General features: G+C 52.1%; 1 protein-coding gene across 1 annotated transcript in view; it reads left to right on the top strand.

The window, feature by feature from the left end:
- Positions 1 to 24,986, top strand: part of EPHB1 (EPH receptor B1) — a 427,022-nt gene that overhangs the window by 118,638 nt on the left and 283,398 nt on the right. Inside the window, exon 2 of the mRNA XM_045903730.3 lies at positions 16,457 to 16,521. Coding sequence (XP_045759686.2) covers positions 16,457 to 16,521 — 65 coding nt within the window. The remainder of the gene's footprint in view (positions 1 to 16,456; positions 16,522 to 24,986) is intronic.

Below are 24,986 nucleotides of genomic sequence, written 5' to 3'. Positions count from 1 at the left end.
GTCACACAGACTTCTGCAGAAGTTTATAGGTGTGCTGATAGCTCAAAGCCTATTTTATTATTGTATGCTAAAATAATGAATTAGTTGATCAAAAATTACAAGAAAAAAATTAATTCTCACTGAACAAATTCTGTCAGCACATTTGTCCAGGCCAGAGCTCTTGCCTGTCTAGACGATGAGTAGGGCAAACGGTAGGCCATGGGCCCAATCGAGCCTATAGCCTGTTTTCATGCTGTAGGTGCAACAGAAACCTTATGGCTCACAAAGCCTAAAATATTTACTCTTTGTCCCTTGACAAAATGTTTGCCAGCTGCCAGCACAGACCATTGTAGTGGACATCATTCAGCCCAGCTCCTGGGTGGTAAACTAAGGCCACCTGGGAGGGTGTGCTCCTGAGCAGCCTGGAGGACGTCCCTTAGAGTTGTGTTCTTTCCCAGCCAAGATGGTGTATCACCTGCAGAGGTCTAGGGAATGCAAGCCAAGAGCCATTCAATTGATGGTACTGTGGCTAGTCTGTGTAATAAGATCTCAAGTAGTAAGGCATATGCCTATCTCTCAATAGTCTTTTGAAGATGTGATAATATCTGTGAAAACATTATTTATAAACTCTAAGGGCTATTTATTAAAAGTATATGTTAGCATCCCCTCAAAAATGAAATACTTACATATAAATCTAATGAGATGTGGATGAGCTCTTTATGAAGAAAATGGGCCAAAACTCTGATGAACAAAATTAAAGAAGAACTAACTAGAGAGATGTTCTGTGTTCATGGATAGGAAGATTCAATATTGTCAAGACGTCAGTTCTTCCCAACTTGAGCTATAGACATAACGCAATCCTAATGAAAATCCCAGCAAGTTATTTTATGGACAGAAAAAAAAAAATGATTCTAAAGTCTCTATGGAGAGACAAAAGACCTCGAACAGCCAAAACAATATTGAAGAGCAAAGCTGGAGAGCTTCAAGACTTACTGTAAAGTTGTAATCATCAAGAGAGTGCAGTATTGGCAATAGAATATACAAACAGATCAGTGGAACAGAACAGTGAGCCCAGAAAGAACGCCCCCACAAATACAGTCAACTGATCTTTCACAAAGGAACAAAGGCAATAAGCTGGAACGAAGACAGTCTCTTCAACAAATGGTGCTGGAACAACTGGACATCCACAAGCAAAAAATGAAGGGGCATGGGGCCGCTTCTAGACACAGACCTTACACTCTTCATAAAAAGCATATGTCTTAATTTTTTATTCAACTGTTTGAAAGTAATAATAGATAATATTAGTGGGTGATCATTATGAGCCAAGTATAATAATAAACACTTCCCAGCAGCATCATTAGATCTTCATACTACCTTGAGAAACAGGTATAATTTATCCATGTCACCAGTGAGAAATCTGGGGCTCAGAGAGGTTGTGTGGGTTGCCCAGGGTCACACTGCTATTATATATCCACCTGGATTTGAACCCGTGTCTTCTGACTTCAACTTCATTGCTCTCTTAGCTGCACCATAGCTGGCTGGGGAGGGGTCCTCTAAAGGAGGCAGGTGTGTATTTTCCTCTGCTGATAAGTAAAGCTTTGCATCATTTTTTAAAAGGAAGGGCAGGTGGGCCTGAGGAACATGGGAAGCATGAAGAAAACACAGCGCAGTTGTCTCTGGCCATTCCTAGATTTAACCCTGACTTTTGACTGTTATAGAGTGAAGTTCCATGTCATTTTGCTGAGATGTGAACCCAAGATACGAAGCACCGAGGGGCCTTCCAGGAGGGACACAGGTTGCTGTTTGCCATTTGTCATCGTTCCATTTGTTACATACGTTAGAGCAACTCTTGTGATGTGGAGAAATGATGACCCCTTCCTTCCTGAGAAAGCCAGCTAGTGGTGCTGGTGATGGAAATCAGGAGGAGGTTAAAGAGACTGGACATTGTACAAGCGTACACTTGATTGTATTACTCAATTTAAAAATTAATAGAAGTCTTAGAACATGCCCGCATTAGATATTGCCAGTTGAGTGTCCTTGGGAGATGAGGAATAATCATCCAGGCCCCTGGTTACTTCATATATGCTCTCCCCTCCCACATGCCTCAACTGGGCCTTCCCTCTCTGGGTCTCTAACACATCGCTGCCCTTAAATTCAGGGTCTCTTGGCACAGAGTTAGTGACCAGTACATTGCAGATAAGCTTCCTCCCCTGAGAAACTGTAGGCTGGTGGCCTCGCTAGGGTCTTGTTCCCACACTGATTCAGTCACTGGCCCATTCACCCAAACACGAATGGGCTGATGGTGCTCTTACCCCCTCTTGGACGCATTCCTGCCCTCAGAGAGCCCACAGTGCCCTGTGCTGTGTATCCCATCTTCCTTTTTGCAAGCTCTCACCCCTTATATTCTAAACACAAGATGTGGGGCCTTCTGTGATTGCATCTAGGGACTTCCATGTGTCAGGCACGGAGGTGTTAATATCCCCAATAAATGCATGGAGTGGGGGTCTTGCCAAGCCTCTGGGAGCTCTGGCTAGAGAAGGGCTGGCCCTTGTCTGAGCTTCCCGGGGTCCAGGACCTAGGGTTCTAACTTTGCTTGCACAGGGCCCCATGCCCCCACTGTATCCCATGCAGGCAACATGCAGGGAAAGGGATTTGTTCCCTGTGCCTGTCACTCTGCACTGCATGGAGGGAAATGGGGCTTTTGTGAGTTCTAAGTGAATCCGCTGGCCCATTGTCTGGGTCAGCCTCCACAGAACTCTACCAGCGCCCACGAGGACAGGGCGGGGCTGGGAAAGGCCGGATGTATTCCCAGCCAGGGTTGAAAACACTATTCATCCCAGAAACACCCTATTAAGCAGCAACAATGGCACAAAGAGGGGGAGGGAGCAGGCAGAGGGAGAAGGCAGGAGAGGTGAAGGAGGGGGAGGGAGCGAAGAGGGCCAGGAGGAGGGGGCAACGTAAGAGGGAGAGCACCCGCACAAGGAAGAGGGGCTGCTCCTCATGTCCTTGGGGGCTTGGGGAAGGATTCAGAGCTCCAAGGAACCACGTTTCTCCTAAGGAGACCCTGGCATGCTTAGTGGGATTCGTAAGGGAATTGATAGGGAGATGAAGAGGAGGGTGTGCCCACCAGGGAGGTGACAGCCCCCTTCCCTCCTCTGTGCTGCTCAGACCATGTAAAGCATTCGAGATACATGGTGGGTGCTGTCCCATCAGGACAGTGCAAATGAGGTGGTGGGGCTGAAAGAAGAGCTGAGGGAAACCCAGAGTGTCGGGGAGAGAGAAAACTCAGAAGGTTGTGTCCCCTCATCATCCAAAGGGCTGCCGTGGAGAAAGAGAAGCAGTCAGTTCTGTGGGGGCCTTTTCAGGGGCACAACAACGGCCCAAGAAAGGAAATCCCAAGGAGCCAGCTTTCTGACAGTTGGAACAATCTGACAAGAAAACAGCCAGCCTGGAAAGGTAGTGAGTGGCTCATCTTCAGTGGTATGTAAGCAGACACTGAATGATCAATGGATGAGGGTGCTGTATCAGAGGCTCAAGCTTAGGGCGGAGGATGGTACCAAACTTCTGGAGCTTTTTAAACCTTGAGAGGTTCTGAATTGAGAGTGATGTCCAGATTTAGGGCCCAATCCCCAATGTATTTGGATAAGAAGTGATATGAATAGGCAGATGAAATCTGGACAAGTTATCATGTCTAAGCTGGAAGACACAGAACAGAGCTCCAGATCCTGATGCCACTGGACTTGATCTTTTCTCAGTTCAGAAGGAAGAGAACTGCAGGTGAAGCCTGTTCTTTTGGCCAGAAATCTAAGATTGAGAGTTGAGAGGTACCAGCCTCTCAAGGAAACCTCTGCCCCTACCTAGCAGGGAAATGCCAGGCCAAGTTGATGAAGGACTCTCCCCTTGAGCTTCGGCATTGAAGAGGAGGTGACTTCCAGGTGCCCCCCCTCCCCGCCATTGCCAATTGTTAGATTAGGAGCTGCACTTCAGCATCCACTCAGGGAAGAGCCTCAGTCCAGAAAGGCCCAGAGTGATCAGCCACCTCATCCGTCGTCCACCAAGGACACTGGGCAAAGAGATATCCAGGCTGACACCGCATGCTGATGGCAGAGCCAGGCCTAGACCCCAGGTCTCCTCTGTATTTGAGAGTGCCGTCCTACGCCTGGGACCTCCAGGTTATGCTGTCGAATTTGTCCGGTTCCTACAAGGCCAAAGCCCTGGTAGCTGCGGGAGTGTGACAGCTCCCGCCCGGGGAGGTTTTAGGCCCCAGACTTGCCCCTGCCCTCCCTTCCTACCTCGGAGGGTGCATCAGGTGCCCAGAGGGAGAGCAGGAACAGCACTCTGTGGCCACCAGACCTGCTGGCCTCCAGGTGAGAAAACCCAGCAGCATCCCTTGCAGGCCAGCAAGGGAGCTTTGCCTGGAGCTTCAAATCCCTCTGGAGACATTTCTGCACAAAGACACACATTGCAAGAGTTTTACAAGACTCGGGGAGGACATTTGTGGCATCGAAACTATTTGGGATCTCGGGAAGTTCTGGATGCCAGGAGCTCGTCCATGCTATTGGGAAACACAAATAGAAATTTTCCCAGGGCCCTCTCCAGACACCTTGGTGGGGAGAGAGAGGCCTTAGGGGCACGAGTGACAGGCAGGGCTGGACGGGCTTTCCTTGACAAGGAGAAATGGAGTGGCAAGAGGTCCATTCCTGGGGGCAAGAGACATTCGTGGAGTTCAAGGGGCAGTGCTGGAGGGGCCTTGGGCATCACCCCATTGACCCCCCGCAGCTGCACAGCTCGGGGAAGCCAGAACCGTGATCTGGCAGCTAAGAGTGGGCCGTTGCCTGGCAGGTTCCTCTTGGGGTCCGCTCTTGGCAGTGCATTGCTTCCATCACTCCATGCCTCCCTTTGATCCTATGTGTAGTTAACAGCGGTCACGTGGTGCAACAAGACAGGGCTAGACCTGGACAGATGGCATGTTTTGAGCAGTTCCGAATCAGTCCTCCAGGACAGGGTGAAACGATGAAAGCAGACCATGATCGAGGCCTGCACTGAGTGGCGGCTCTGTGTGGGACAGACTCGGTGGCTTGAGTCATCAGGGAGGCCTTCCGGAGGAAGAGGGACTGAGCCTCTGCCTTGCTGCCTACAGCCCTTGAACCCAGGCCTGATCCACACAGCTGGGCCCACTGGCCAGCCTTCCAATGGCTGTGTATCGCCACTGCCAGGCACCCTGCAAGGTGTCCCTGGAGGAGAGTGATGTCACAGAGGCTACAGGACACTGGGCCAGGAAACCACAGAAAAGATGACACAGAACACAGGCCCCACAAAGCTGAGGTATAAGGGTGGGGGCGGGCTACATCTTCAGGGGCAGAAGGAAAGCAAAGTCAGGCAGGCTTCCCGGAAGGGGTGAGAGGGACCATGGCTGGAGGAGTTTGGTGGGGGGATAGTTAGGGTGGGATGAGGACAGTTTCAATCCGGGGGCCCTGGGTGGTGAGTCTGGGGGCTGCAGTAGGCCAGGCTGGCTCTCCGGAGAGGGAGGGGGAGGCCTGTGTGTGGGGGGGGTGGGCAGTGAGGAAGCACGAGGCACAGCTGCGTGGCGCACAGCAGACCCAGCACGCTGGTGCTGAGGACAAGGGACACCTGGAAGAGGATGTCAGGAAAGAAGGTTAGCACCTGGTGGCAGGTGTGCTTTGGAGCAGCCCCGGAGGGTGCTCTGGCGGTCCCGGGGCACTCAGCAGCCCCAGTCTGGTCCAGGATGTGCCCAGGAGAACGTGAGAGCCTGCCTGGCCAGCCCCGCCCCGTCCTTGTGGGTGGCCCCTCACCTGGCACATCCCCTGAGCCCCGGGCCGCAGCCATCCCCCTAGCTAGGGGCCCCGGGTTTCTGTGACTGCTATCAGTGTATGCAGGGGCCCCAGGAGCACGGTGGTGCCAGTGACTTCAGAGCGCTACTGTGCCCCAGATCAATCCAGGATGAGGGCCCACGAGGGCCTGGAAGGGGAGGCAGATGGCAGCGCGTGCCTTCTGATGAACGAGCTCGGGCCACCATCCATCGCTCGCCTTCATTAGGACTGCAGAGAGTCATTCTGCATGGGTGTGCGGGCTCTCCTCCCTGCTCTTCTCCCAAGGGATTGATGCCCCTGGGTGCCCACATCCCCCAAGCAGTGAGAGGCCCGCTTGCCTTGCGCCCGGTAGAGGCAGGGGGCAGCAGGCTTATTATGCACCATTCTTTCCCGTCTGCCACTGGCACCAACTCACGGGGCCGACAGATTTCACCTCCATCCAAACTGTGGTGCCAAAGGGCTGGAAGATGCCCGGCTCCTCAGTTTTTATCGTTCTTTGACTCTCCTCACACAAATGCAAATCGCTGAAGCGCTGAGCGGCATTGGGCTCTTGGCCAGGCCTGCACCGTCAGTGGTGGGTGCTGATTTAAATGATGTCCTTGGACCACCGCATCCCTGTCTTGTTCCCTTTTCTCTCCCCGTGCCTGGTGTGTGTGTGTGCGTGCGCGCGCACGCATGTGTGTGTGTGTGTGTGTGTGTGTGATTTGCTGCTGGATTAGGCAGAAGGGTGTGCCCCATGTTGTTGTCAGGGAGGAATCAGGGTCAGGGGGAGGTGAGGGCCGGAGAAGCAGCTCAGCTGCAGGTCTGGTTAAAGGCCCCCCAGGATGCCTGGTGGCCCGGGAGTGGATGGGGCAGCCAGCCGGCAGGCCTGGGCCAGAGGCAGCTCAAAAGCCTGCTTTGCCTTTGCCCGCTCACATTATCTGGGCAGTGTGGCTGGTGCCTACAGATGTCTGATACCAGAGAGATCTGGAGATCCCTGGCCAGGGGTGGCGACCCCCAGTTTTCTTCTTGGTTCTCTGGCTGTGGCATATTTTCAGGCAGCGGAGGGTACACGTGGATCTGAGAGGGTTTTGGGCCATCTTAAAGGATGAGGGAATACAGATATCAGAATGGGGAAGAGAACTGAGATAGAAGGCAAAGAAAGCAGAAGAAGGAATTTGGCAAAAGAAAGACCGTGAGTGTTTGGGAATTTTGTAGCCCAAATGGAAGGCTTTCAGTTTCCCCCCTTTCCTTGTTCCTGTATTAGTCTCACTTGTGCAGGGTTTCTTCCTTGTTGGAGAATGGCTGTCAGTCCTTGCACGCCCAAGTCCCCCGCCCGTCACTGAGCCACATGGAGACAAGAATTTGTGCTCCGGTGGGGAGGCCAAGGTGGGGAGCACACAGAATGAGGGGAGGCTGTGCAGGGGCCCAGGGGTGGTGTGGGGGTACATGCAGGGTCCTGGGTGCCCAGCCCTTCACGAGAACAGTCTCCCGTGGGCAGGGCCCCGCACAGAGCTTCCCTCTCCAGTTAGACAAGAATACTGTTGAAACCCTTCCCATGTAAATATGAGCCCAGCAGGCCTCAGACATTGGGAAGATTGGTAGCATGTTGTCTGAGAGGGTCTCGGGACAGATGCTGTTGCTCATCCTACCCCTGACCTCGCCCCCTTGGGAAAATTCCAAGAATAGTGGAGTTGCTTGCTGACCCTCTCCCAAGGGTGTGGATGCAAAGAGAGACTCTTGTCCTAAGTTCTTGGTGGCCTCCCCAGAGGGGACATGAGACAGTAGATGGGAGAAGAACCCACTGCTTAGCACCATCATGGGGAGGAGAGCAGGGTGCAGAGGAAGGCAATACTGGGAGCACTGGGTTTGGGGTGTGGTTGATGAGCTAGTGACGAGTCCCTTAAATGCCAGCCTCATGTGCTCTGGTTGAGCTCCAGGGAACTGAGAGGAACACCGCATCCAGAAAAGCCCAGAGCTGCTTTCTGGGCCTCAGCTTGTGTCTGGGGATGAGGTGGGGGGACCCACCCAGCTATTTGGGCTCCTTCTCGTTGGCCTTCCCCATTGCTTCAGACCTGACAGGGCCACACAGGGTCTGGTTGGTCCTCAGGAGGAGCCCGCAGGATAAGTATTTAGTGAGCTCTTGCAGAGGCTGTGGCCACACCTCAGATCCCTCCATGCATAGTGTATGTGGGGAGAAGGAGGCTGCAGCAAGTGGCCTGTCTGTGGTTGGGCAGGGGGTGGCTGAAGAGAAGCTGGTGTGGCTGGAGGTTGAAGTGTGGTTTCTCCATCAGCAGGGGCTGCCAGGGCAGGGTAGAGCCAAAGCCCATCCTTCAGAGGGGCCTTAGGGTGGGAGACTGGCAGCCGGCCCAGCTGAACAGCCCTTGTCCTGTTCCCATGCTCTGGTCTGCTGCCTTGTGACCCCCTTGGCAGAGCCCTCCGAGGGAGGGAAATCTTGACCAGGCCTCTGGACCTCGCACATGTTCTCTGGCTGTACCCTGTGTCGACTGAGTTCAGATGGGGGGGATGCTGTCCCAACTCCTTGAGGCACATTGCTGTGCTGTGACCCACCTACTCCGTGGCTTCCTTCTGTTTACGGTAATTAATTGCACTTTGGGGGCTACTGCACTGATCTGTGCATTCCTTAAAAGAGCAAATTTCACAGTTTGTATTTATCATTTAAACGCCTGTTCTGACTCAGTCCGTCAGTCAGCAGATGGCTTGGAGTGGCTTATCTGTTTACTCGGGCTTGTTTCTCTTCCTTACTGGCCATTACAACACATCCATCAGTGGAGACTTCTCTAATAATAGCTTCTCTTACCTAGCAGTTTACACTTGGCAAAGATAGTAAATGAGTGTTAGCCCAATGCGTGTTGTTAAGAATACGCGGAGCATCTCTCTGGGCATGGTCTGGCTGGCTCATGGATGCGGGCGGGGATGCCTCGACCCGTGAAGATCAGGCTTTGATGCTCAGATGTGACTTGCTTGGCATGACAGGACTCCAGAGTTGGTTGGCCCTTTTGCTTAGTGTGGCCGTATTGCTTTTGAACCATTTATGTTGGCACCCGATGGCTGAGATGGGGGCTTCTTCGGAGACATCAGTAAGGAAGGAGGTGGTCGCTGTGGTCCCCGTGTGCGGACCACAGATAGGTGGCCGAGATTGGAAAGGAATGCACAACTGCAGAAGGCACTGCAGAGGAGGAGTCCGTGGGGCATGGCAAATGATGTGTTGAGACTGAGGGGGACCAGGGGATCACAGCTAAGTGCCTCTGAGGCTTCCCTCCTGGGCTCCAGGCAAGGGGACAGGGAAGTTTGGGTGGAGCAGTGTGCACAAGACGAGATGTGGCGTAGAGAGATTTACATGGGCTGGGCACATGGCATGGGATGTGCAAGGTTTCCTTGGAATACTTTCTTGTTTTAGCCTTTTGTAGCTGTGCTGGGCTCAGGCCGGTCCTGCCAGCACTGGGGCCCTTGAGGCTGGGTGGTGCTCTCAACAGTTCACATTCAACCAGTTCATCCCAAACCCAGAGCTGGCAAAGCCTCTCTCTCCTGGTCCGAGGAGGCAGCGTCAGGCCGATTCAGAGGGGTGGGGAGCAGATTCCAGGGAGGCTGGCCTGCACTGGCAGCAAGAAGTAAGGGTGTGGTGGGAAGTTGGGGGTTAGAAGCTGCTGGTTCTGGGAACCTGTCTCAGGGACCGAGGATCCGGAGGGGAGCCACGTGGGCATCATTCAGTGTGGCCTGTGGAGACAGGACACAGCCCTGAGGAAGGTCAAGGAAAAGAGCTGCACGAGAGCTCTGCAGGGAGGCTGGGCTGAGTCCTGGGCAGGCAGGCTGCTGTGATGGATGGAACAGGGCTGGTGGGGGGGGGGGAGCACGGCGGGAGCTGGGGTGGTGGCTGGAGCGTGTGGGCTCCAGGTGGGGCTCAGGCTGCCCTGCTGAGTCCAGGTCTCCAGGGCAGCACAGGCACCCCCGGAAAGGCAGAGAGCCTCACTGTGGTCAGGCATGCCCAGCACATTCTGGTCCCCGGCACACTCTGGATGTGGGAGTGGGGGAGACTGTTTAACACATAGCCTATCCTGCCAGTACGAACTCAGTCTTAGGACAAGTGTGTGTGTGTGTGTGTGTGTGTGTGTGTGTGTGTGTGTAGGGGGTGGTGATCCCTGTGCTGTCCTCAGCCAGGGGATGGGAAAGGAAGGAGGGAGTGCCAGCCATGTGCCAGCCTCCAATACCCCTGTCGTTTTATTCAGTGCTCACAACTGTCCCTGGGATTCCCCCTTTCCTGCCATTCACTGAGGCTGTAAATGCAGATTTATCTGCACGGTGATTTGATTAATTTCTGTCCCCCTGCTTGCCTGCAAGCTCCCTGAGGGTGGGATGTCTGTCTACCCTCTGTTCCGTCTCTGATGCCTGCATGGAGCTCCCTCTGCCCTCGGGAGTTGCTCAGACAGCCTTTGCTGAGTGGATCCCAGAGCCACTTTATATCATCACGTTTCAGACCTCTTCCAAGTGGCCTAAGCCCTTGCGAAGGCTCTGGGAGGAAGTTGGGGCTGCAGTGAGGTGCCCCTCAGCTCCTTGCATGTGCACAACCACAGCTTGCTTCTTGCAGCTGCACCCTGGTGTTGGGCTGTATGAGTTCCATGGCTCCAGAGGGTAACACAGGGCAATGACGCATGGCTGTGCTGGCTCTTCCACGGTCTCCCGCATCAAACACACGCGAGGCCCTGCTCCGAGAAGGCCCTGCAGCCCCGATCCCACCTGTATATGATGTTGTGTAGTGTTACCACCACGGAAGGACGTTGTAAATATTTTCAGCTGAATGTCTGATTAATGTCTCTCCAAAAAGAATGGCAGAGCTGTAAGGAGAGGGTTTATCTATCTCTCTTTCACCATGAAAGGTATCTAATTCATCCCCAATGTCAATACATCCCAAGGTGCCAATCCAGACAGAGAGGGGAACGGCCTGCAGGGCCAGGTAGCGGCTACCTCTTCCTCCACACAGAGGGCTCCAACCCGGCCCCCTATCCGGCCCTCCAGGCGCCGGCCCCCAGAGTTGGAGGGGGCACTCTGAGGGTTCCCATATCAAAGCCACTGCAAGGAAATTGTTCCCTGGGAGCATGGGGTCTCTCTGCCAGGCTTCTCTTGTGCCTTGGTCCTTGGGTTCTTGCCAGTCTAGCCAGCTCTCGCCAGAGGCCCCCTTCTGTCTCCCCTCATGGCCTCCCCTCCACTCCTGCTCAGTCTTTCTTACCGTCTCCTATGTTTGGGGTGGCTCCCACTTCATTCCCATCAGCCTGTTTCTGCCACCACCCTTGTTGCCCTGGGGAGTCGCTCTGATATCTCTGTCCCAAGAGCCTGGCGGAGCTCTCCATCCTTCCCTCCTCCCCACTGCTCACCACCACCCCGGCCACCACAGCATCTTCCTTTGCATCTCCAGGCAGCCTGCATCTCCTATGCTCCCTGTCGGGATGGGCCCACTCCATTCCCCACATGCAGAAGAACCACCTGCATTCCCTTGAATTTCTGTCTCCTTCTTATGGGCTCGGCCAGGATAGGGTGCCAAGTGTGACTTTGCTTCTTGTCCCTCCCTGGACTAGACTCCTCTGATTGGCTATTGTATCCTCAGCGTGTTACTCCTTGGTCTTTACAACAAGGCAAGGAAGAAGGTAGAGGAGATATCATTAGATCTATAATACTGTTGAGTCTTACAGATATCTTATGGGCATCTTACAGATAGCACCATTAGGGTTTTTGCATAGCTGAGGAAACTGAAGCTTGGAGTGATTAAGTGATGATGATGATGATGATGATGATGATGATGATGATGATAATAGCATATTTGCAGTGCTTTATCTCCTCCTCCCCCAGTCCTGTGTACTAGCTCCATTCTGCAGATGAGGAAAAAGGGAGGGAGAGATGAGGGGGTGCAGGGAAATGGAGGGAGGGAGAGAGAGAGAGAGAAAGGAGGGAGAGAATGGGACAGAGAGAAAGCGAGTGGTGGAAGTAGGACCCGGACCCAGTCTGCAGCACCCTCTTTCCCCCTCTGTGCGTGGCCTTCCCAGCAGCATTCCTCCCTCCCATGGGCGGTGAGGACTGGCTCCCAGAGGGCAGAGGCCAGGCGGTGGGAGGAGGTTCCAGAGTTGCATCCCCTGTAGGCATCAGATCTGACAGCAACACATGCACCTCCAGCTGGTTGGTCCCCACGCCACTGTTTGAGAGCAGAAGTGATGGTAAATATTTAATTGTGCTTCCACCATAACTTTCTGCCAGGGCTCTCAATATGCTTTATAAATGCAAATGAGTGCTCTTTTCCTCTCCAGGGAGATGTAAACCTCCTCAAATCACTTTTATTCAGCCCCCACCAGAATGTAATGCTATAATCAGGAGCTCTCTGTGCCAGAAAAGAAACTCCCCTTAATCATATCGAGTGGACGGTTTATGGTTTTGTGGTCTTCTGTCTCCACAGCAGGCAGGACGCAGAGAAATGGATTCCGCTTGCTGCAGCTTCTGTCCAGTAGGGTGGATGGAAAACATTATTTAGAAACAGTTTCAATTATAGCCCTGGAGCAGGTGACTGTGAATATAATGAAGTCTTAGATTATATTAATGGGGTTAACAGGACGAACTAGTCCTTGGAAGGTTTAGAAATGAAGGCGAATTCTTATTTTTGATTCTGGACTCTATTTCGCTTGCTACCTGCTTCCTCTGTCTCTTCACCACTACATCAACTTGGTCCCGAGGTTAAGGCGGCGTGATGCATTATTCTGGGGGCTTTTGTGGCTTCTTGGATTTATGAGCAAGGCCCCCACCCTGACCCCAGGGCTCCAGGAGAGCCCCTGGAAGTCCAGATGTGCCTGGTGGGTGGCACCCTGGGGTTTGGAGTTGTGGCGTCAGGGTGGAAGGCTGTGTGACTTTGCAGAAAGCACTGCACCTTTCTGTGCCCTGGTCCCTGACTCTGTCAAATGGGTTTGCTGGCTCCTGTTCCCGACCCACCTGGCTGAGGCATTTTAATCATGGATATGAATTTCTATAGAGCCTCAAGGAGTGTCTTCAGAGAAGCGTGTTATGTAAATTCGGTGTGTCATTATGATCATTACTAGTGCGGTGGAGTGGAGATGAGGGGGAGAGGGAGGGTTGCTCCAGGAAGGGCCCGGCCTCTCCAGCTGTCAGAAGAATCAGAGGAGAAAACAAACTGGAGAAGTCTGTTCCAGTGCCTGCCTGCCTTCAGGTAGGCGCAGGGTAGGACTCTCAGCCCAAACCCAAACTCGAACGGGCAAGAAAATACAGCTTGCTGTATTTTCTTTACTCCCCTCAATTTGCCTTTTAGAGCCCCGGTGCCCCCCCGGGAGTGGCAGAAATGTCACCGAGGTTATAGGCAGGCTGTGTCGTGCCAACTTGTGGAGGAAGCTGCCTCCCTGGCCCTGTTAGCTTCTGTCCACACTGGCACCCATTGAGACACCCCACACCCCGTCCAACCCTTGCTTATAGCCCATGCAGGGCACCTCTGGGTGGTTCTGGGTCCCCTTCATTAGCCCCGATGGGACCTAAGGCTCCCTCTGCTCCGTCCAAGCCATGTCAGCCTGGTGGGGTGGCTCGCTGCCGTGTCCCATGCTGGCATGCTGGATGTGCAAGGCCCTGTCACCTCGACAGACTCCCACTATCCCTTCTCTGGGGTGGGGCACTAGGAGACGAGAGCATAGCGAACCTGTTTTATCAACACGGCTCCTCATTTATCACTTCGATTTTCATTCCCTCTGCCCTGCCCTTAGCGTGGCTTTCTTCCCAAACCTTTGGTTTATGCCAGGAGTCCTGTTTCCTAAGGGTCCCACAGTTTTATAACTGTGCATTCTGCATTCACGTCTCCTGTCTCCTGCCTGAAGCAGTGAACACAGAATAGGGGTGTTCAGGAGAACACGGAAACAGGAGGGAAAAGCCAAAACGACGTATGTATATTTCCCCCTCCTGTGTTTGTTGAGCACCTGGTTCCTTTGATACATGCCCTGGGAGATCCAGCTGGATAAGACACCTCTGCCAGCCTAAACAGCACCATTGTGCGAATTTAAAAAGGTGCCCCTCTGGAACAACTGGATATCCATGTGACAAAAACAATTGTACATTTGATTCGTACCTCCCACCTTACGCAAAAATGAACTCAAAATAGATCCCAGACCTACGTGGGAGAAAAATCTTCGTGACCTTGGGTTAGGCAAAGATTTCTCAGTATGACACCAGACCATAAAAGAAGAAATTGATAAAGTGGACTTCATCAAAATTTAAAATTTCTGCTTTTTGAAACACCCTGTTAACAATAAAAGAAAAACAAGCTGCAGAGTGGGAAAAAATATTTGCAAAGCATATATCTGATAAAGGACTAGCATCCAGAATACATAAAGAACTCTCCAAACTCAATAATAAGAAATTTGAAACTTGTAAAATCTTTTTTTTTTTTTTAAAGATTTTATTTATTTATTTGACAGAGAAAGACACAGCGAGAGAGGGAACACAAGCGGGGGAGTGGGAGAGGGAGAAGCAGTCTTCCTGCGGAGCAGGGAGCCCGATGCGGGACTCGATCCCGGGACTCCAGGACCATGACCTGAGCTGAAGGCAGACGCTTAACCAACTGAGCCACCCAGGCGCCCGAAACTTGTAAAATCTTGAACACACTGCACCACATAGGACATGCAGATGGCAAGTAAGCATGGGAAAAGATGTTTAACATCACTCATCAGTAAGGAAATGAAAAACCACAATGAGATACTACCACATACCTGTGAAGATGGCCTAAATGAGAAGTGACCGAGCACACGAAGTTGGTGAGGATGTGGAGGGCCTGGAGTGTTCATGCACTCTCGTGGATAGCCCCAAACTGGGAGCCACAGATGAATGCGGGGACACACTGTAGTGTGTCCATACAATGGAATTCTACTCAGCAATAAAACAAGATGAACTGCTGATGCACACATGATCAGCTTTTTTAAAGATTTTATTTATTTGTCAGAGAGAGAGAGCATGAGCACACGCAGGGGGAGCGGCAGGCAGAGGGAGAAGCAGGCTCCCCGCTGAGCAGGGAGCCCAATGTGGGGCTCGATCCCAGGACTGTGGGATCATGACCTGAGCCGAAGTCAGACGCTTAACCAACTGAGCCACCCAGGCATCCCTGATCAATCTTTTTTAAAAATAAGATTTATTGATTTATTTGAGGGACAGAGAGTGCACGTGTGCGCAGGGGGAGGGGAGGGACAGAGGAAGAGGGAGAGAGAGAATCTCCAGCAGACTCCCTGCTGAGCATGGAGCCTGATGTGGGGGGCTCGATCCCACGACCCTAAGATCATGACCTGAGCCGAATGAAGCCAAGAGTCTGACGCTTACCTGAATGAGCCACCCAGGCGCCTACAACATGATCAATCCTAAAAAAATTATGTTAAGTGAAAAAAGCCAGATAAAATATAGTATATATTGTATTTATATAAAATTTATGTAAAATTGTAGAAAATCCCAGTTAATCAACCTGGGGCAGGAGCAGGAAGAAAGGAGGGTTTACAAAGGGACAAGGACACCTCTGGGAATGATGGATATATTTATTATCTTGATTGTGGTGATGGTTTCACGTATAAACATATGTCTGAACTTAATCAGACTGTATGCCTTAAGTGTGCAGTTAACTGTATGTCACTTCTACCTCAATAAAACTGCTGGGGAAAAAAAAAAAAAAAACCAAAGAGACTTTTGGCTTTGCTGATCAGGAGCTCATGAGCAGCTCTTGGGGAGCAGTTTCCATTGAGAGGTGGGGGCTGACAGTGGTCAGTAGTAGACTGAAGAGAAAAAAAAGAAAAAAGAATGAGGTGCCTCATGCTCAGGATGCTTTACAGCTATCTACCAGAAAGCTGTTCTCATGAAGAGCAAGTCCGTGGTCACTACGTGCCTGGTGATCTTGGTGTATGAACTGTAGCTACTGTCACGGCCCCCAGGAGCTCACTGCTGACTCAGGGTGCTCTTTCCCTTACTGGCCTGGGGGATCAACAAGCAGGAAGCAGGCCACAGGGACCTGGGATTTTGTGCATTTGTGTGAGCCCCAGCTGAGTCTTGGAGGAAGGGATGGCATGGATCTGGGCCCAGTGGCAAAGGGACCTGTAGGGAGGCTGAGTCTTGGGAGAGTGGTTGGGGCCAGGGGAGTTGATGGGACACCACCCATAGGTGTCAGCGTGGATGCCTGAAAGGGAGGCAGGGGACTGGGGTGGGGAGAAGTAGCGGCAGTCAGATGAGGCTGGAGAGGGACCCCAGCGGGCAGGAGGAGGGCAGAAAGACGTGGCCCAGGAAGACCAAGGAATGAATTAAATTTGGTCCTGGGTTGGCATGGCCCTGGAAGAGCCCGTCGAAGAGTACACTGGGAAGAAGCCGTGTCTGGGGGTAAAGTGCATGGGCAGGTGATCTCATCCCATGCAGGCGGCTTTCAGGCTTTCAGGGAGAGAACAATGGCTGCAGCATCAGGACGCCTGAGTTCTGAGCCGTGGCATCCTGATGAACCTCTTCCTCTCTCTGAGCCTCAGTCTTCATTCACAAAGGGGCCCAAGGCTCCTAACACTGACATTTATAGTCATGAGTGACCTCGTAAGCATAAGGACCACTGTCTAGCATTCCTTCTGACTCACCAGATTTTCTCTTTTGACCCACAGAAACTTTAATGGACACCAGGACAGCTACCGCAGAGCTGGGCTGGACAGCCAATCCTGCATCAGGGGTGAGTGTCAACCATCCATCCTTCAATCCTGCTGTGCAGCCCCGGGCCTGTAGGATGGCTGGGGGAGCAGAGCCTGCCTGGAGCAGGACCTTTTGGGAGGTGGAATGTAGGTGGGAATGGCTGTGTCCCCTGCCCATCCACAGAGAGGTAGCATCAGGGGTCTCAGACCTGAGCTGCTCCCTGGTGTGGTGATGCAGGCCATCTCCTGACACAGTCCTTCAGGGAGCTGGCCCCCAGGTGACGAGGGCTGTACCTGTGTGGGGACAGGGGCAGTGGCTGCCAAGAGCTGGGCACTCAGGCCAGTGGTACTGGCCCAGGTCAGAAATCTGTGATGCCCACAGGGCTGCCAAGACACAAGGACTTCAGAAGGAGCTGGAGGTCAGAAGGGCTGAGGCTTCCTTTCACCTGGAGCTTGCCTTAGAGACATATTCTTGATTCATTTGTTCAGTAGTCGTGCCCTTGGCCAGACCCTGTTAGCTGTAAGAATGGACCAGCTCCGAGGATCTCATGGCTTCCCATGGGTGTGGGGACCACCATATTCATGAATAGGCTAAAGTACATCTCTTCTCTGTGGCAGTGGAGAGATCAACAGGCAAGTATGGCCCAGAGCTGGGAGTGAGGAACTTAGGAGGGACACATGAGCCTTTGCAGAGAAGGTGCATGCTAATTGGGGTTTACAGAATGTGTAGGGGTTTGACAGGTGGTGAATGGGGAGTCTACAAAGATATTCCAAGTAGGAGCCATAGTCAATTGGAGGGATACGGTCATGAAAAGACATGAGAGAGAGGAACCTGTGTTTCTGGAATGTGGCAGGGTATGGACGGTGCTGTGGTGGGGCTGGGGTGTGGGTTGGAATGGGGCATGGTGGTAGAGGACTGTGCCTGCCATGCTGAGGCAGCCTTGTCAATTCTATCCTGTAGGTAATGGACAGATCCCAGGCGGAGAATAACATGGCCACACTTGCTGATAGGATTGCAGGGAACAGTTGAGAGAAAGCATTTAGGAGCCTCTTTCAGCTGTCTTGGGTGGGTCGGAAGAGTGGGATGAAAGCAGGGCCATTGGAACAAAGCAAAAGCGAAAGCATTGACAGCATTTGGCAACGGATGGACTGCAGGGGGACGGAGCGGGAGATGGAGGAGGGGAGATGACGTTCAGAAGCCTGGCCTGGGTGACTGGCTCACTGCAGGGCTTAATCACCAAGGGAGCAGGCAGGGGAGTGAGTAGACTCTTCATCCCAGCGAGGGGGCTGCGTAAGCTGGGGTGGGGCGGCCCACGCCTCCTCTCTCCTTCCCTGCCTTTGGTGGCCTCTAGCCCAGAGCCTGTCTACACCCTGTGGTGCCCATCACAAGGCACAAGGACTGTTGCCCACTTGTGCTGTAGGGACAGTTCTCAATGGGCCACTAGGGTCCCAACAGGCTGTGCATACATCCCGGCTCTCACCGTACCCCCCTTCCGCCCACAACACTTACAGAATGCCCCCACCGCCAGGAACTAGCGTCCTGTCTTGGGGCAAGAAGGCAAGGATTAGGATGGGTTGGCATTTTCCAAAGCAGGGCTCAGGGCAAGGGCCAATCCTGTCCACACTGCCGAAGACCCCGTCCTGCTGGGAGCACCATGGGCTGCTAGGGAGCCTTTCCTACTTCTACGAGGGACTTCATGCAAAGCCAATGAGGCAGCCACTTTTCAGGCTGCTGGATATTAAGAACTTGCCACTCTTTTTACAAATTACATTATTGTTTGAAGGCCCATGTTTTCACAAGGCATCGACATGATTTATGGTTAATTTTCCCCTTGATTTTTGTATACACCACCTGTCTTCTTTAAACTTCTGCTCTCCTTTCCCAAGGAAGACTGTCCTTTAGGAAAACACCCAAAGTCAAGTGGTGCCCTTTAGAGACAGCAGCTGGCTGGGCTGCTCTGTGCTTGCCCTCCCGCTGGTCAGCAGCCAAGCTCAGCTGTCTTTCCCCGTGCTTTTCTCTCGAGAACATATAGCCAGGTAGCTCTTCTCTTGGTGCCCTGAGCAGTTTCAGAGCCTGGCTGGTTTCTAGTGAGTGGTGGGAGTGTCAGCCTGGCCCTCAGCCGGGGTCAAGTGGGAGGAACAAGGACTATGCTTCCATCTCACATCCTCTCCCCATCTCCCTCTGTTCTCATCCTAGACAGTTGCTCCCAATTCTCTGAACACCCTAGTGGCTCCCAACTGTGTGTCCCTAGCCCATCTTGCATTGGATGCTCATGGGCATGTCGATCTAAGCCTGGCCTGAGCAGAATTCATCCCCCTGTCCTTCTCCCACCACGTTCTAAAGGCCAAACACTGGAGCGATTCTTCTTTGTCATTTCCAGGCCCATCTGCAGGGACACCTTCACTGCATCCCCTACCATGCTAGGTCCCCATCCCAGCTCTACCGAGGGCCAGGGAGCTTTCCTCAATAGCACTGTGCACAGTTGCAAATTTTGCATCTTTATATGTTGGTGTTGGATTAATGTCTACCCCCCCTCCCCATTTCTGTCACCCCTTTGGTCATACCGTAACCTCCAAGGTAGCTGGGATTCTGCCTCTTTGTTCACCACTGGAAACTGACACCTAGTTCACCACCTGACTCGGCTACTTGTTGAAAGCTTCTGACCTGGGCTAGTGGGTGGATGATGGTGCCAGTCTCGGCGATGGGGGACACAGGAGGGGCAGCAAGCTTGGGCAGGAAGAGGCTGAGTTCAGCATGGGACCTGGGGAGTTTGAAGGGCACCCACGGGTCAGGCTGTGCCGGCACTTGACTTGTGGGCAGTGGAATCAGAAGGCAGGCAGCCTCACGTCAATGGAGGGGAGCCCGGGGCATGGCTGCAGTCTCCCAGGGAGTGTCTGGAGGGAGGAGAGGTGACAGATCTGGATGGGTAACCTGCCTTGAAATGCTGAATACAGAAAGAGGAGCCTGGAAAGGGGACTGAGAAGGTCTAGCTCAGGAGACAGAACACCAAGAGCTGGTCCTTCTACAGAAGCCAACAGTGTGTCAAGGAGGAAGGGGGGCCAGAAGTGGCAAGTGCTCCTGAGGGTGGCATGGGCTCAGTTACAAGGCCCCTACTGGTGACCTGGGTGGAGGGTTTCTCAGGGGACAGGAGTCGAAGCCAGAAGGCAAGGGTTGAAGGTCAGTGGGGCAGTAAGTCAATGGAGACAGTGCTTTGTGAAGGGGAAGGAAGACCAAACGTGGGGATGAGAGGAATGGGGCTGTGGGCACATTGGCCTTTCAGGGAAAGGGACTCCTTTTCCGTGGAAATGGCAGGACAGAGATGAAAGACCTTACAGAGAGATGCGGGTTTGGTGACAGAAGCCATAAAACAGAAAATTCTTTCAATGTTCTATCTTCTCACTGGGGTTGGAGGCCGGGTTCAGACAGAGAGGGTGGGGGGCCTTGGGCAGCAGGTTTGAGGAGGGTGGGGGAGGTTTGAGGGAACCGCTGCTGTCGGAGAGCTGAGGGGAGGCTGGCGTGTTTAGAAGGAGTGTGGCCAGGCCATGGTGGCAGGCCGTGCGTTTGTGACGCCCCAGTCAACAGGCCCCCTTCAGCTGCTGACCGTACAAGAGGTAGTGTGCTGGTGGGATCATCCTGAGGTATGGGGGTGCAAGAACAGTGGGCTGGATGAGTAAGGAGCTGAGGACATCGGCCAGAGGAGGTTGGCGTCTTATATCATGTGGGCTCTGTGTGGGTGGGCAGTCCAATTCCTTCCCACAACTTGCAGTTCTCAAGCACAGCCGTGAAGGCACCCAGCGAGCTCCATAAAAGGAAGGGTCCCATGGGCTCTCCCTGGGGAGCCTCCCTCATAGGCCATGCACAGTGGATAGGGTTCATTGTAATGTCAGTTGGGCCCCCTGGCAGAATGATGCTTCTTCCGGTCAAGGCCAACTCAGTTCCCTGGGGAATGCCCAGGCTACCGGAACACAGAGCCCACACGTTGTTTTCAGCTTATATTGCTGGCAAGTGGATTGTACTATTCCATGTCAGAAACAGAAAGTATTTGTGCCCAAATGCAAAATGTTTCTTTCTGATCTAATTGCACCTTTAATTCAAAGCCTTTAGGTTTAACCTTAATCAGAGGCCACCTGGTGAGCAGAGGGAGAAAGTAACACTTATAAAGTCACAAATGCCAGGGAGGAGCTCAGCTCCCAGCAAAGGGTATCCCAGGGACCAGATGGTAGGCTCCAGGACATAGACTCCAATAAGTGTTTGTTGGCCCAGTAATGAGGACCATTCTTAATACTTCTTGCATCTCCAACCCAGGGTTCTGAACTTAGAAGATGTTCAATTTAGGTTTATTGTAGCCCAATAAAGTGTTTGTTTTAGGCCTCTCAACACCCGATTGGTTGTCAGTATCTTTTTATTTTTTAAAAAAATTTTTAAAAGATTTTATTTATTTATTTGAGAGAGAGAGCACAAGCCAGGGGGAGAGGCAGAGGGAGAAGCAGGCTCCCCCGCGGAGCAGGGAGCCCAACGCAGGGCTCAGTCCTAGGACCCTGAGATCATGACCTGAGCCGAAGGCAGACGCTTAACTGACTGAGCCACCCAGACGCCCCTTTTAATCTTTTTAAAGAGCTTACCTGGTGATGGAAATGGTGCCAGGTTTCCTTAGGTGATGATAAAGGAGACCAGGATATCTACCAGAAGGGGCCAGTTGTTCTCAGATGCTGGGAGGTAGGCTAGAAAAGCAAGGCCAGGTCCCTCTGAAAGGAAGGCTTATTCCACTTGCTTATTGGGAATCCAGCCCTAGAGTTCTTTTACTTTCCAAGAGTTTTGCCAGGGCTCCCTGGTTCTGTGCACCTGGGCCACCGGTGGCCTCTGTGTTTATGGGACATGCGGCCTGAGTGTGAACATCTACCAGAGTTATCTTCAAAGTGCACTCCATGGGCTTCCAGACTCCAACTCCATCTGCACTGCCCTCGGGAACCACCTTCGTGGCCTGTGACATACTCTCTTCACTACTTTAATATTGGCAACTCTTTATCATGGGAAGTGGAATTTGATGGAGGAAAAATGGAAAAAGGAGTGCAGAGCCAACCCTGATGAGCCTTCAGGATGAGCTAGCTGGCTGTGTGTGCCTTTATATATATGTATGTCTGTGTACATATATGTGTATGTATGTGTGTATATATATGTATATGTGTGCATGTGTATATATGTGTGCACATGTGTCTGTATATATGTATGTGTGTGTATGTTTATGTGTGTATGTGTGTATGTGTGTGTGCACATGTGTATATATATGTGTATATGTGAGTATATGTGCATCTGTATATATGTGTGTATATGTGTGTCTTTGTGTGTACGTGTGCATGTAGGTGTGTATGTTTATATGTGTGTATGTGTGTATGTGTCTGTATATATGTATATGTGTGTATATATGGTCATGTGTGTGTATATGTGTGTGTGTGTATGTGTGAAGCTAAATGAGTTGATTCATTTCATGCCCCTGCAGGCAGTTCCTAGAGTTCTGAAAATACCTTAAATGATGGGAGGGTTATTGGACTTAGTGGCAGAGCTTCCAGAGGAGGCCACTGTGAAGGGAACAACGTGCATTTGAATGCATGTGTCTGGTAAACCAAGTCAGTAAGTCCCGACAACAAGAGACACGTTTGCGAGAGCAGGAACAAGAGGGCCTTACTGCACAGCCACTCCTTGCTGGCCACCTGTGGACACTCGTGGACCCTCGGCTGTCCCTGGCTGCCTCGCACTCCCTGTCTGTCAGTCTTCCAGGCACCCCCGCCGGCTGCCCTTATCATGGGAATGAGGAAGGCATGCTCAGGAGAGAAATCCACTCTAATAACACCCCACTCGTTCCAAGACCATGCAAAGTCAATTGAAATTTGTCTGTCTGATGGATGAGAAGTTCTGGAGGAGCCCTGAAGGCTCCAGGTCCTGGCATCAAATAAACTGCAGCTCCCAGCTGTGCGATCTTGGACTGGGCGTTGAGACTCTCTCAGCTCCAGGTTCCCCTCTCCTCAGTGGGGCAAGCACGGCACCTCTTTCCATAGATGAAACAAGTCAGTAAAACATTTTCCCCGGTAAACACTCAAGAAGTGTTAGCACAGTACTAACCCCGTGAAGGGCTGGATTTTCTCTTTTCTTTATTTGATGACTCAAGCATGTTAATGAAGACAGAAAAGCCTGAGCTAAATTAGGCAAATCCTAGGGAAATTTCGCTCTGGGCAAAATGATTTTGTGAATGGAGTTTTATGGTGTTTGAATTTCAGGCCTTGCCTTGGTTATCCTTCCTCAGACAGGTACCACCGCCTGGGACTTGGGAGCCTTTGGCCCGGTTGCTGATTGCTGGAAGCCACACTCTTGTATCAGTCAGGGTTCTCCAGTGGCCAGTGACAGAAAAGCCCACCTGAGTCTTAAAGGAGGTGCCCTGGCTCGTGTAACTGAATGGTATAGAGGCTGATGTGGTTTCTTGTGTGGGCCACGCACACGTTAATCCTCACAACAGTCCCATTTTACAGATGAGGAAACTAAGGCACAGAATCAGCTGTGAAATTACTTCTAGTCACATGGCTGGAAAGTACCAGAGCTGACGTCTAACCTCCTGCAGTCTGTTCTCCTGCTGACAACCACGCAGGACCATCTTTCCCAATGAAATGCTGCCCACCACGGAGGCTTCTGAGGCTGGCTCCAGGAGGAACTCCCAGGTTGTGTTGCTGTGGGCTCCTTGAATTCAGGCTCAGTATATAAATGAGAGATGGATGGTATCCTTTTCCCGAGCTGTTACCAGGATGAATATTTCTTTCTCCACTGAGAGACGCCTTGCCTCCTGGGGAGTGGGCCTCTGCCCTCCCTGCTCTCTCCCTCCGTTCCTCTCCTCCCCTGGCCTCCTCAGGTAAACCACTGAGATAAGTCAGAGCTCCCCACCCTGGGCCTCCCACCCACTCTTTATCTTTTTCTCTCGCTACCAAAAGGCCTGTAATTAGGAAACATTAGCAGGCTCCAAACAGCTTTCATACCTGAAACATCCTCTGTAATTGCACCCAGCAGTGCTCTTCCCTGGCTATTAATGTCACTTTTATGAAGCAATGAGGAACAAAACACCCCGAGGCACTTAAAACATTTTTTTATATAATATGCATCTTTTAGGAATGGAAGTTTAAAATCACCTGCCTGACAGAGACAGTGATAGACAAAGGCACGGGAGCCTGGGAGGTGGGGCCCTGGGGAGAGAAAGGGAGGCCGAGAGGTACTGAGGTGCCCCAGGCTACCCTGGGAAGAGTGTGATCTCCGAGGCTGAGGCTGGGTTGGCCGAGGCCCAGTGGTTCCCCAGGGGAGGAGAGGTGGGTCAAATGAGCATCAAGGGCACCGTTCTGCCTGGCTTCATCAAGTGTGATTGCTCTCTCATGGGGCTTTTATATGAGATCTTTTTCGTGGGCATGTGTGGGCCTCTAACAGAGAGGTGAATAGAATGTTACAGATGACCAGTGTCCTTGAGTAGCAGACTAATTATGATATTGCTTGCAGAAATACGTGGGGTATGACTGTGTATGTGTGTGTGAGGATGAGGTAGGAGGGGAGGAGGGAGAGAAATTAAGGGAGAGATGTTTCCCTAGCTTGCTGTATGAAAGAACTTAGGGAGTTGTGGTGGGTCACCAGAACCTTACTGTCTGGCAGATTTATCTTCTTGCTCTTGGAAAGGGCTCACAGACTTGTTCATCAGCAGAGCAGGAGATGTTTCTGTCTGCAGACTCTGAGAGGGAACCCCAGAGGTCACCCAGCCCCCCTTCCCTGTTTTGGAGGCAGGCTTAACCTTCGTTTGCCAGACAGACAGGTGTCTTTCCTCTTCTCTAAAACCTTCCCTAGAAAGGCAGTTGCCCCACCACATCCCTTGTTCCAATGCTAAAAGCCTCCTGCCATTGATAGGTGAGCCTGAGGACCAACTGCCTGATGACAGATCTCCTCAAGTTGAAGGCAGGAGTGGCTCTCATGACTATGGAAGGAAACAGGGCTCCTGACTCAGGTCCCAGGGCTGAGGTGGGGCAGCAGGGGCTCAGTGCCCTGAGAGCCTGAACTCACAGCTCCCTCACATGGCCTGTCTTGGCAAAGGAAAGAAATGGGGGAAGACAAACCTTTAGAAGGAAGGTGAGGCAGAGTTTAGAGGTCTAGCAAGGATGGGTAGGAAGAAAATGGAAGAAGAGGGAGGGTCATAGTGGGCAGAGACAGATGAGGACACTGAGTCTGGCTCTGGAAGCTGGAGCTTGGCCTCTGTGGGAACAGAGCAGCCCTCCGATAATGCCTTTGGATTTCCCTCCCCTTACGGCCAGAAGTACTAGAATAATTAGGCCCAAATCCCCCTGTATGGGAATCTCCCCTTACCCGCAGTTTTACTTCCGCGGTTTTATTTACTCACGGTCAGCTGTGGTCCAGAAGCAGACGATCCTCCTTCTGATGTATCGACAGAAGGTCAGTGGTAGCTGAATGCTAGGTCACAATACCTGCATC

The sequence above is a fragment of the Mirounga angustirostris genome, unplaced genomic scaffold (assembly GCF_029215605.1).
Source record: "Mirounga angustirostris isolate CCGP_5_RB_7025 unplaced genomic scaffold, mMirAng1.0.hap1 SCAF_1, whole genome shotgun sequence".
Classification (NCBI taxonomy): Eukaryota; Metazoa; Chordata; class Mammalia; order Carnivora; family Phocidae; genus Mirounga; species Mirounga angustirostris.
This window is presented reverse-complemented; position numbering and strand designations above follow the sequence as displayed.